At 34.1% G+C, this 13785-nt stretch overlaps 1 protein-coding gene across 1 annotated transcript in view; it reads left to right on the top strand.

The window, feature by feature from the left end:
• Window positions 1-12463, top strand: part of ALDH1A1 (aldehyde dehydrogenase 1 family, member A1) — a 69237-nt gene extending 56774 nt beyond the window's left edge. Inside the window, exons 12-14 of the mRNA XM_001373091.5 lie at window positions 3970-4127; window positions 5978-6052; window positions 11825-12463. Of these exons, the coding sequence (XP_001373128.2) occupies window positions 3970-4127; window positions 5978-6052; window positions 11825-11897 (306 nt within the window). The 3' untranslated portion in view covers window positions 11898-12463. The remainder of the gene's footprint in view (window positions 1-3969; window positions 4128-5977; window positions 6053-11824) is intronic.
• Window positions 12464-13785: the final 1322 nt, after the last annotated feature.

Raw genomic sequence — 13785 nt, 5'->3', positions numbered from 1 at the left:
CAGTAAAATGACAAAATTATATGAAGATTGTTATTTCACTTATGTTGGGAAGTCGCTACATCAAAAACAGATCTGAATCATTCTATAACTTAAAAAGGAACTCGTGGGGAGTTGTGTGAAATACATGAAGGTTAAAGGACTTATCCCTATTAAATTATCAGAATCAAGATTTAAAATCAGGTTATCACTTTATCTGTACCATAATGTGTCTTTAAGCTAATTAATGTATTAACTTTAAATTTATTAACACTTCAGAACCAAGATGAAATCAGCAGCCCTTCACAAATTCTTATGACCTTGCTGGATGGATAGAGTATTGCCTCTTTTATGGATGAGTAAAGCGAGGCATAGAGATGATGGTTACATAGCAAACTGGTGACAGCATGGGAAGAGAATCTAATCACCTCTGGCATTTTTTAAGCTCGACTTCCTTTCTTTTGCTGTTTATTTAATATTGTTCTACCATAATGCTCCGTTTTAATCACACTGAATTGTTGTGAGTCCATTGCCCTTTGTGTTCATTTCTCTTTAAGAGATAAACATCTTTATCTAAAGAAGGTAACTTTGTCTTTGTTCAAAAAAGGTTTAGATTCCTGTGAATTATCAGCCTGACTTATTTATGCTTCTTGGACAGACCTGAAATTGATTTCGAAGGAGTGTGATAGAAAATTTTTCTTAAAAAAAAAAGTAAGAAAAGTATTAGAGGGGCAGGTAGGTGGCTCAGTGGATAGAAAGCCAGGCCTGGAGATCTTGTGTTCCAATCTGATCTGAGACACTTCCTAGCTGTGTGACCCTATGCAAGTCACTTAATCCCAATTGCCTAGCCCTTATAGATCTTCTGCTTTGGAACTGAAACCTAGTATCAAGAAGGCAAGGGTTTAAAAAAAGGAAGAAAAAAGAAAGAAAAAGTCTATATGTATGTATACAAAATATGTATAATTTTATATAATATATGTAATATATGGGATATATAATTTATATAATATGTGTAATACATGTTTTAGATAATTTGTTGTTATATATAATGAATCATGTAACATAATTAATACAACGAATATAGTACTATTCTAATATAATATATAGTATTGCATAATTAACATACAAAGAGAAATATAATTATAAAATTTAACAAATTACATATAATATTTTAATTATTGTGATATTAAATATAGTATATTAGCATCTGTACTACATTTTATATTTTGTATATAATTTGTAGAAGTATTTCATTTATGTTACAAATATCTATTTTAAATGTAGTTTATATGTAATAAAATATAGTAAGCATTTTATGTATATATACATCAGTTGAGTATATATCACTGAACTGATGTATATATACATGAATCATATATACTGAGATATGTATAAATCAATGATTTATGCATATCTCTATATATAAATTTTAGAAGTAGCTTTCTACCCTTTCAACTTCAGCTAATATGTTTTATATATAACATAATATATTATGCTATATAATATGCTTTACTATTCCATAATTTGACCACAATGAGTATTTTTTCTTTGTTTTATTGATACCAATTTTTAGTTCCATGTTCATTGATCCCTCTATCATTACAAAATAAACAAGTAAATTAAGCTAACAAAATGATTTTGTGATAGTGCATCCAACATTCTATCCCTGTTATTTCCCATATTTTGAACAACAAAAAAGAAGCATTTCCTAAATATGATTGTTTTAAAGCTTCTATCAGTTTTTAAATAGCTGAACAAATGCAGGAAATTAATGATATATTAATATATAATTAAAAAATATTGTGTTTGTTTTTAGGGATGGGGATTTTCTTTGCAATCACCTAATTTAACACTTCTTTTACATTTATTTTTAAATTTTTAAAAGTTTTTATTATATTAACCACCATTTCTCCCAGCATCCCTTCCTTCTCCCAGAGAGTCATTTCATATGACAAATAATATTTTTAAAGGCAAAAAAGAAATAGAAGGAAAAAAGGGGTAGGGGAAATAGCATAACTCATCAATACACTGACAAAATCTAAAAACATTTGCAATGGGTGTTTGTTCCCTCTTTTTCACATGGAAAAAATGAGCCCTCCTGTTCAAGTCTTACCTTGGAGAACTCATCCACATTAATCCTCACCTCACCCCCACCCAAACTACCCCCCCCCTTGGGCAAGTACTAAGATGGGCTTGTATTACCTAAATAAATACCAATTAAAATTTCTAAGAGGTAATCCAGAAACTCATCTGGTGGTGAGGAAAAGCCAATAAGAGAGTTTAAATATACTACAGGTAATCCATAAAGAGGCAATTATACATAGAGGAGATTTCCTGTGAGGAGAGCTGGGTCTGGGCTTGAGAGCTCTTAAGACTCTATAATGCCACCAGAGGAGGGTTAACTACAGTTTCCACCTGGAGGTTTTCCAAACTCTTCTGTTGGAATCGATGTCAGGGCTGTTCTCATCAGTCTCTGAGCCTTCTCTCCTCGTAAGTAAACCAAGGTACACTGATCTTCTAAGGTCGGAGGCTGTTTTACTCAGGTCAGAGATCACAAAGCTCTGATTAGGACCAGGGTCTGGAGCCAGGAGAAAGAAAACCTACAACTGGGAAAAAGCTCCCAAATCCTTCTGTAACTCTAACTCCCAAGGCAAACCCTCCTCTATACTTGCCACCACTAGATTTCACCATCACCAGCCGTCCTGGGAGAGTAGAACTGGATGAGTCCAAAAGGAGTCATCAATCACAGGTGTCTCACACAGAGGGGGCCAGGAAATGTGATGGAAAATCGACCAGTGGAACAGGGAATTTCCTCTCCAGTATTAGATCAGGGAAGAAGTAGTAATTGGATTTATCCCGTTGAACCCCTTTTATTACCAACTGGAGAAAGTAAATGGAAAAACCAAAAAAAAAAAAAGGGTGGGGTAGATTCATTTACAGAAAGCAAATACTGACCCAACTTGACAAAGGTGACAAACTGGACCATCTATTTTTGAATTCACAAATATTGTCATGACTTACCAGCCTTAGGCCAGTTCTTTCTCAGTTATGCACTCACATTTCTTGGCTCCACCAGGAAAAAGAGGAAAAGGCTAAGATCTTGGTTCAGAATAGCATATCTGGAAGATAAGGGGCAGGGAGGACCCCCAAACCTATAGCTGGTCACAAGTACTTGAGGATTCATTTTGTTTTTATCAGTAATCTCTGCAAATGTTTGTAAAACCCGAATGCATGTTTGTGCTATTATTAATTACTTATTATCATTGCCTATATAACTTCAGGTTTAATATCTTGATTGAAAAACACAACCAATAAATTAAAGATAAAACTATATTTAAATATATGGCCCTAAATCCTCCTTCAACATCCCCAACAAATTTTTTAAAAATACCAATGGGAGAAAAATACCCTGACTAGGGTATGTTCATAGTGATCAAAGGATCTATAGCTGGAAAGTACCTTTAAAAAGTCTAATCACACCCTCTAATTTTACAGGTAAAGAAAATACAGACCTAGAGAGATGAAGTGATTAGCTCATGATGATTCTTCTAGTAAGCAGAAGTTGAGATTCTTTCTGATTGGATCATGTATCCAATTTGGAATTAATGAACCATGGGGAATTGAGGTGTGGAGTTGAGTTTTGAACAAACATTCAAGTTACTCCTGGGTTTTGCCTGATTAGTTTCCTCCTTCCTGGGTACAAAACTGGCAATGTGACATCTGGCTATTAAAACACGTTCAGTCTAATAGCTAAAACTGTTGTTATAGTTACATAGTTAAATCTTGATAAATATCTTCTTCCAGAAGGTCAGGTATTGTTTTCTATGGAAAACATTGCATTTGTGCAGCTCTAATAACTATTTCAGAAGAGGGATTTTTAAAACACATCTCTCCAAGTGAAATTTGAATTCTTCTATAAATGCAGGTACAGGAATGTGGATCCAAAATTTCCCTCTCTGTTACTCACCACCTCATTTCTTCTCTTTGGAGCAGATTTTTGGACCAGTGCAACAAATTATGAAGTTTAAAACAATTGATGAAGTGATCAAGAGGGCCAACCATACTAACTATGGCTTAGCAGCAGGCATTTTTACCAAAGACCTTGATAAAGCCCTGACAATTTCCTCTGCTCTTCAAGCTGGCACAGTCTGGTAAGTCAAACATTAATGAGGTATTTAGATTATGTGCCATCTCAAATAACATTAAAAAACAACTTGGGTATTTACAGAATTAAATTTGTTTCTCTTTCAAACTAGGCAGCCTGCTGGGATGTAACCTTTCTCTGTTTTCTGAACTACTGATAATTTTATAGATAATAGATATTCTCATTTAAATGAGTTCAGTTCACCCTATGTGGTTTATTTCTTGAAAATATTTTCCTGAAATTAGTTGTTTAATAGAACTATTAGATAGGCAGGGTGGATGTATTAGATTGAGATCCATCCTTGGAGTCAAGACTGGGGCTCAGGTCCAGTCTCTGATAAATAACAGCTGCCTGATAACTCAATTAACCTCTTGTGTCCCAGTAAACTCTCTAAGATTATAAATTATAATAGTAATTGCCTTTCTGTACCAACAGAGGAAGTTTCCAAATAAAGATGTTCTCTATATTGTAAAATCACAGTTCCAGAACAACCAGAAAAAACTCAATCCATCACCAAATACTTATGAGCACCATTTACATGCTGGGCACTATGATAACTGTTGTGGAAGACATTAGCAAAGTATATGGCATAGTATTTTGCTCAGGGAAATTTCTTATATGTAGCATTAAATACATGTATACATCTATAGTATATATATATATATATATATATATATGTATATACACATCTATGTATATAAATTTTGATTTCATGGGTGTAACAAATTCCCATTGAGGAAATTCCTTCTACTGTTGTAGACTAGAACCTTCTCTGCTACTTTTAATTTTAAGAGAATTGCCTAGGAGGGCAGGTAGGTGGCTCAGTGAAAGAGGTGGGACTTGTATACACCTCTTCCTTATTATATATAAAACTTTGTCTTCTAGAAGTAAATCAGACTTTAAAGATCACCTAATCCAACCCTTATATTTTACAGATGTGGAAACTGAGACTTACAGGCACATTCTTCTTAGACAAATAAAAGAGGGACAGGAAAAGGGAAGATCATTTTGTGGACAAACTCTCTCTCTCTCTCTCTCTCTCTCTCTCTCTCTCTCTCTCTCTCTCTCTCTCTCTCTCTCTCTCTCTCTCTCTCTCTCTCTCTCTCTCTCTCTCTCTCTCTCGTCTGCTCCTTGAATAACAAACACATTTTGTCCATCCTGAGAGGCTTCCAGGGCTGGTAGAAAAATAATAGAGTTTATACTCTACCCTTAGCTTTCCAAAACTAACCACAGTAGTCTCTTAACTTGGGGAATCCTGGTTTCTGTTGGTGAATATTGTATAAGTGCTCATGACCCATTTTTATAAATTGTCTAGGTCTATGTTATAATTTCCCCCTTTTGAATACAATAAAAATATAAGCTCACATATTTAGAGGGAATATAATATCCTAACTGATGAAACCACAATGCCAATTAAGACAAAATATAAACTACTTTGTAAATAATAACTAGAAATAAATGCCTTTAGGTGATCTGTCAGTTTAGTTAACCATACGAAGTTGACCACTTACTGTCAATTTTACAAAGAGGCAATGTGGCATGCATTTAGAGAGTTGAACGTGGAGGGAGGAAGACTTGGGTTCAAATCTCTCCTCTAATGATAGAATTGCTGTGTAACCCCTGACCAATCATTTAACTTTTCAGGAATCTAGGCAACACTTTAAGAGGCTAAGCTGTAAAACAAGTGCCAATATGTTGTCTTGGTAGCATGAGTTTCCTCACTGGGAATTCCTACACCAAAGAAGTAACAATTCTAATTTTTTTTAAAGGAGCAAATGAAACTTATACACAATATGCACCAAATACATGCTTATTAGATCCAGTTGAAATAAGTACAAAATATTCTTGCCTTTTCAGGGTGAACTGCTATAGTGTGGTTTCTGCTCAAAGTCCTTTTGGTGGATTCAAGATGTCTGGGAATGGGCGAGAATTGTAAGTAAGGCTATTTGGCATTTTTTCGTGGTATCTGCAGCTTATTCTGATGATACATATTAAAGCTTTATCTCTATGTTACTGTTAATATCTCCATGTTCCTAGATTCTCAGGAAAAAATCCTGAGTCAATAATTAACATATATCTGTATTTCTCTTTCATTCCCCAAAATAGCTCATAGAATGTAAGATTCCTTCCATTCATATGAAAAGGAGTATAAAAATACATATTTTTATATGGATGAATGTATATTATGTATAAATATATTGCCCTTAAATATATATTCATATATGTGAATTTATGTGCATCTACATATATTTTTGTTCCATCATTTTTCAATTATTATTATTTCATTCAGGGTTTTCTTGGTAAAGGTACTAGAGTGGTTTGCAATTCTTTCTCCTCCTCATTTTATAGATGAGTAAATTAAGGCAGACTTGGTAAACCGATTTGCCCAGAGTGAAACATCTAGTGAGTGTCTAGGGTCAGATTTGAATTTATAAAGATAAATCTTCCTGACTCTAAGTCTGGCATTCTATACACTGTGCCATCTAACTGACTTGTACATATATACAATATTTCTGGACAAAAGATAGGGACCAAAATATTCACAGTCATTAAAACAAAAAATATAACTTTTGTTTTTGTATAAACTCATGATTACAGGAAAGATACATCACTTTTACCTTTGAAAATATATAACATATATGATTATTTGCATGTTACCCATTCACAGATAAATATACACATGTGTATGTCTATATAATTGACATTTTTCCAGAATAGTATCATAAAAAGACTGCTGGAATTGAGTTCAGAGAATGGGTATAGACTATTTATTCCCTTTGTGATCATATAGCAATCACTATGTAGAATTACAAACTTGGAATGAGAAGGGATTTTGTGAGTCTTCTAATCCAACTTATTCATTTTACAAATGAGGAAAATGAGGCCCAGAAAAGTTAGTTAACAAAGGCCCCACTCTTGTCAGTGGCAAAGCTAGAATTTGAACACAGTTTCCCTGATTCTACAGCCAGAGGGATTTGTTTGTTATGTTTTGTGAAATCACATAAAATGAATTCACTATGATAATTTTGATTAAATTCAAGATGAATACAAACTTAATTATATGAATGTACCTTGGAGATCTATTCTCAATGATAATTTGATTCATGAAAATGCCTTACTTTGCCATTATAATTTAATAAGGCAGCTAACTGGCATAGTACTGGATCTGGAGGCAAGAAGATGTGAGTTCAAATTCAGATACTTTGTGCCCCTGTACAAGTTGCTTAACCTCTCTCTAACTCAGTTTCCTCTCCTGTAAAATGGAGATATTAATAGCACCTACCTTTGAAGTTTGCTATGAGAATAATATGAGATACTATTTGTAAAGTACTCTTCAAAACTTAAAGAACTATATAAAATGCTGGCTGTTATTATTACTACTGCTAGTACTACTATCAAAATAGCCTTCATGAGCCTTCACCCCTTAGCTTCTAGTTCCTTCTGAAACCATTATAGATACCTACCTAATTACAAAGTCATGTCAATCATCTCAGACTTTTCAGTTTAAATTTGCCAGAAATTATTTAATTCATGCAAAAATTAGAAAGCAAATTGTCATGACAAAAATTGTCACATCCTAATATGCAAATCATGTGTGATCAAGCTTCATGTAATGTCCTTTTTATGAACACAATATTAAAATAAATTTGCCCCAGTTCCCTTAAGTTTATTATGCAACTAGAATTTTTTAATTTTTTAAAAGATCATATTAAATCTGTAGCCTTCTTATGATAAAAAAAAGTAGTTAACTCAGAACTAATTTACAAATTAATTGGGGTGATGGGACACATATGTTAAAAAAGAAAAATTCTGAGCAAGAAAATTTGAGAGCAAGATCATTTGGGGAGAGGGTGAAAGGATAAAGTCAGGGACAAGCTGGTCCTTTCACCAGTCCCTGGGGGAGAACCACCATCCATCGCTATTAATCACCAGCTCCTTTATAATAATTCAGAGTTCATTGGAACCCTGAGAAGTTAACTGACTTGACTATGATCAGATAACCAGTATCTATTAGAGGCTAGATTTGAATCTGAAGTCATCTTGACTCCAATGCTGACCCCTCTGAATGAACTGAATGAACCACGCTTCTCCAATGAACACCAACCAATTACTAAATCAATGTAAATAAGGTCTCTAATCTCCACTAAGGTAGAAAGGCATAAGGGTATAAAGGAAAGCACTTTGAACAGAAAGACTGAAAGCTTTGACCCTGAACTTGGCAAGTCAGGCAACCTTTTAACTTTTTAAGCCTCAGAATATTCACTTATACCATGTATTTGATGACCTCCACTTTTCCATGTGGCATTCTATGATAAGGACTATGTGATTTTGATTCAAAAAATCTCATCATAGGCTGATGTAATAAAAAGGGGAAACCGTATAGTTCCCCATAAATGTTTGTTTGACTTTTAACCGAAATGACTTTAAGCCATGTATAGTGGATTGACTTATGTACATCACATCCCTGGTTAATGCATATGGCTATCATTCAGAACAATTAAACAATTATTATTAAGCACCTACTGTATGCTAAGCATATTCTTAGACATTAGAAATGAAATAATCAAAATGAAAACTGTCCTTACCTTCTAGGTTTTATTTGCAACCTAAATACATTAATTCTCAATGCCAAAACTTGAGTTACTAATTAAAAAACAAAGACCATCCCCCACCAAATCTAGTGAGAATTCAATTACAATAACCCCTGAGCAGAGTTGAGAAAAGTAATTTTGGTGCCTTTGGCAACGTTTTCAAATTTCACAACCCTCCCCCCATTTCCAATGCTTTATCTCCATTTAAAAATTGTACCTTTTGTGTGTTATTGCCTGATGAAACTTTAAGCCTTTACATTAATAATACCCATACACCATGAAGATCAGGGTTTTTTTGGCCTTGAAAATATATGCAATTGTAGTAATATGATGATGATGATGATAAGTGCCTCTTATGGTGTTCCATCTTCTTCTTCCACCACGTGTTAGCAGCTACTTGCATTAGTTATCCCAAGACTTGGCTCTGCCTCTTTGGTTCATTGCCAAAACATTCCTCAGTATTCTTCAGATTGGACCTTTAGATTAATTGACTAATCATAAAATCATTTTGACATATATTTTGCTATAAATCTCAGTTTCTAGAACTTTAAAATAGGGGTATTGGAGTAGACAATTTCTGTGATCCCTTCCAGTTCTAAAGTGCTATGATTCTGAGTTTATCTCACATAAGAAATCTGAGAAATACTGACAGTAAAATAGTAAATAAGTAGACCCAGGGACCTAAAGATGAAAAACTAAAAAGTAACTTTAAATAACTTCTTGAATGAGAACTTAAAAGAGAAAAATTTCTTATGAATTAGGTTTAAGCTCAACTTAATCTGCTGTTGCTTAATTTCCCCTGGGAACCAAGTTTGAATACCAAAAGAGAGTAACTAAAAGAATGATGTTTCATGACTTTTAAACTGGAAAAAAAAGTGATTGGTCAGTTGTTTCCAGTTACACTGTTTATGCATACTGCCAGCCAAACAAAACCAATGTTGAGGTAATATGCATTGACAAAAGCTAGAACACACAACATAAATCAGGATGCTAGCACTAGGAGAAATAAAGTGACTAATCATTACTACACACTATTTCTCCCTAGAATTTTAGTGAATCTTGGATTTGAAAGTGACCTCAGTGGCCATCTAGTCCTAGCCATGTGTGACTGAATATTTCCTGTGATATTTCCAGCATATGGTCATTCACCCCTTGCTTAAAGGCCCATTTTGAAGACTATCCAGCTCATTTCATTAATCAATAATTCTTGCTATTAGGAAGTTGCACCTGATGGAACTCTGTCTCCAACTTCTAATCATTGTTTCTTGGTCTACCTTTTGTGACCTAGCAAAACAAGTCTAATCTTTCTACTGCACAAAAGCCCTTCAGATTATTTGAGGAGAGCTATTATATCCGCCTAAAGTCTCTCTTCTCACAGATCCACATCCCTAGTTTTTCAGTGGACCCTGTTTGGCATGATCTAGAGGTTTCCCAGCATACTGATCACAACCTCCAGTTGTTCTTTAGCTTAACAATGTCTTTCCTAGATTATAGTATGAAAATATCATACTCTACTTCTAGAGGCCCCAAAGAGTCCATTTGGTCTATAAAGTGCTTCATCCTGGAAACTGCAAGTCACTTGATGTAGCCCAAGAACCATTTATTACCAATGTTGCCCATTGTATTTCAACATTACCTTACAAATGAGCTTTTTGTCCATTAAAAACTCAGATCTTTTCAGGTTAGTTGCTAACTCACCATACCTACTTCTTCTTATATTTGTGAAGTTGATTTTTAAGAAGCCAACTTTATATTAATGCCTATTCGATTTTAGTTTATTAGATTTGGTTCAATATCCTAGACATGTGAGATCTCTTTGGATCTCAGTTTCATCTAGTATGTTAATCTATCACAAATTATTGTGAGCTGGTAATAAGTATTGTTTACTATTTATTATTATTATCTATCTTGTTTTTATAACATTTCCTTATAATTATTACATGATTCATGTTTCCATTTGTAGTGTTCCCTTGAACAATATTAGAAATTAATTCATTCTCCTTGGAATTTATCTGTCTATTGAATGGTCATCTTTTATTGATCGATGACAATGATAACTTACCCATTTGCCTAAAGATATAACCAGGGCAAGGTGGTTGGTGATTAACTCAATGCAATAACATGACCAAAAGTGTGCATTCACTCTCATCAAAGATTTAGAGCAGGATTTCTTGACCTTGGATCCATATATACTTATTGATAAATTTCAGGAGCTCTGTAAACTTTTATGAAAAAATACATCTTTATTTTCATTCATCTCTGATTTCCTTTGTAATTCTATATATTATATTTTGTGTGTTTAAAAACATTCATGTGAGAAGAGGTCTCTAGGCTTCAACAGACTGTCAAAGGGAATCTACCCCACAAAAAGATGTTAACCCTTTGTCTAGAGAGAGCTGACCCCACATTTCATCATGCATCACAGTTTGCCAGCTCATACCTCTACTTTCTAAGGGCACGTGAGCAAGATTATGAGCTCCAGGAAATGAGAATGGGCACAATATGGAACATATTACTATCTCACTCAACTAGCACTTGCCATCTCTTGCCAATTATTTTGGTAACAAGTGAAAAAAATCCCTAATTTTAATGATATTTCACATCAAAAACATTTCCTAAAATGTCAGTCCCATGTCTAAGAAAGTAAAAGTTCCTGGTTGTGATCTGAGTATTGATGTAAAAAACTCACAAAGTAGTTTCCATATGGCTTTTCGCAATATGGACAATTGGGTCAGGACAAGAGTTTGTGGTGCTTCTGAGAATATAAATTATTTATCAAATCACTTATACTGATTTTTTGTTCATACCTATAATTTCATGAAAATGAGTAATAAATGAGTATAAAAATACATTCTACACATTCAGATGATTAACTTATCTGTAACTTATTCCCTTTAAAAGTTACTTGGGGGCATTTGCTCATGACCATCCAGCTAGCATGGCTCAGAAATATATGAAATGTCGTCTACCTGACAATAAAATTTACCCTCTAATCATCCCCTCATCCAGTCTCATACATACCTAAACAACACAGTCAGATTCATATTGAGGCATTGACTCTGATATATGAATAATGATATCTCAAATGTTATTTTGGATTTTTTCCCTCTAGAGGAGAATATGGTCTCCATGAATACACTGAAGTCAAGACTGTCACAGTCAGGATCTCAGAGAAGAACTCCTAAGAATTCCACAGGACATGGAGCTGTTTATCTTCAATGGCCAAGTAGCTCTTATCTAAGCTCATGAAAGATTTTACACCCAGCATTATTATTCCTGATTTAAAAAAAGAAAAAAATAAAATAAAATTTTAGTTATATTAGCAGTAAGAAGTAACATCTAGAATATGTGCTTTATTCTGAAAGACTCCTTTGCTTTTTGATGCTCATGTGAATACAGTGAATCACATTCCACTCAATAGAGATAGTGGGAGATTGACTCAAGATCTCTCAAGTATTAGAGGAGTTGTGAGTTTTTCTTAGTAGATGCTTCTTGTAGAGTTTGAGACATTTAAAAAATGTGAGAGGACCAGTTGTTGTTTTGCTTTTTGTTTCTATGAATGATTTCCTTGACATTTTCTGCATATGTTAACAACCAAATAGATTGTAGTCAGTTTGCTTGTGCTATGAAATCTTTCTTGTCTTTGGAAATGCTTCCTCAGATGTCAAACCCATGTCTAATGAAGTAATTTAATGCCTGCACTGCTTAACTGTAGTCTGAATATAAGCTTCATTAAAATAATCTTACATAATCTTTTGTAAGAATAGATCTTCATTGTGTGTGGGGGTGTGGAGGGGGTAACTCAAGGCACTTTCCATTGAATTGGATGTGTGTTTGAGTTTAAGGCATAGACTCCCCAGTTTTTTTTCTCATAAAGTATTTATTTAAATTTCACTGAAGTCTTATGATTGCCAGGATGGAGAATGTGGAGAGGGGTTGGTGACAGGGAAACATGGAGGAATGGCATAGAGATGCTGACAGTGCACGTTATAAAATTGATCACCCTTATGGGGACCCATAAGGCATTTCACAGATCTAGGACTGGAAAGGACTTCCAATATAATTTAACCCAACTCTGTCACTTCAAAGTTGGAGAAATAAAGCAGGGAGATTAAGTGGTTATTGAATTCACAGAGGTGACAAAGTAGCCCAGGGCTTCTGGCTCCAAATCAGCCTTTTTATCATGATGCCCCATCTATACAAATTACAGAGACAAAGACAGGGTGGTAGCAGCCAGGTTAGATATTAACCCAAGTAAGCCTTTAAAAGCAACTAGTGACTAATGATAAAAAATTATTGAGAAACTATTGGCAGAGCACCAGTAATAGGAATAGCCCTCATTTGCCAGTGATACTTTTGTCCATTCTTAGTTTTTCCTACAATCACTCACAATTTCTTATTGTTAAAGCTTTACATTCATCCCACACCAAGAATTAAACTTCAGGAACTCAAAAGTCTTGAACTTTAAGAAGATTAAGAAAGGTCAAATTCATATAAGACCATGATTTTGAGCTAGAAAGGATAACCATCTTATTTTACCAATTAAGAAACATAGGCAGAGAGCTTAAGTGATTTGCCCAGTGCTTGAATTTGAACCCAGATCCTCTGATTCCAGTGTATTCTGATGCCTCTCTTCCTAGTCAGAGATTTAAAATTAAACACATTAATTTTTCCTTGCATATTATTGCTTAGCAATTCAAGCTTTCTTGATTTTCTCGTTTTCCCAAACTGCTCTTTTATTAGATATGAATACAATAACATAGAGGGGAAAAGAAACAAGACATTAAAATTATTTTTTAGACTACATGAACTGCCTTTCCCTCGTTAACTAAAATTTACATTTCACAGTAAGAGGCTCCTTTTTATTCTACTCCCTGCAATGAAGCCAAGGAATTTACATAGAAAGGAGAATGTCAATTAAATATTAATACAAAGGTTATTGCTGAATGTTTTGTCAGTCACATATCTTTTCTGCCTTCCCTCACATACCATGAAGACCTTTTCCAAAAAATAATGACATTAATGACTCTATCCTTAAATACACAGACCTAACTAAGTAAGCAGAAGAGTGAA

The sequence above is a fragment of the Monodelphis domestica genome, chromosome 7, assembly GCF_027887165.1.
Source record: "Monodelphis domestica isolate mMonDom1 chromosome 7, mMonDom1.pri, whole genome shotgun sequence".
NCBI classification, from domain to species: Eukaryota; Metazoa; Chordata; class Mammalia; order Didelphimorphia; family Didelphidae; genus Monodelphis; species Monodelphis domestica.
Note: the sequence above shows the minus strand (reverse complement) of the source record. Positions and strands in the feature narration are given on the sequence as shown.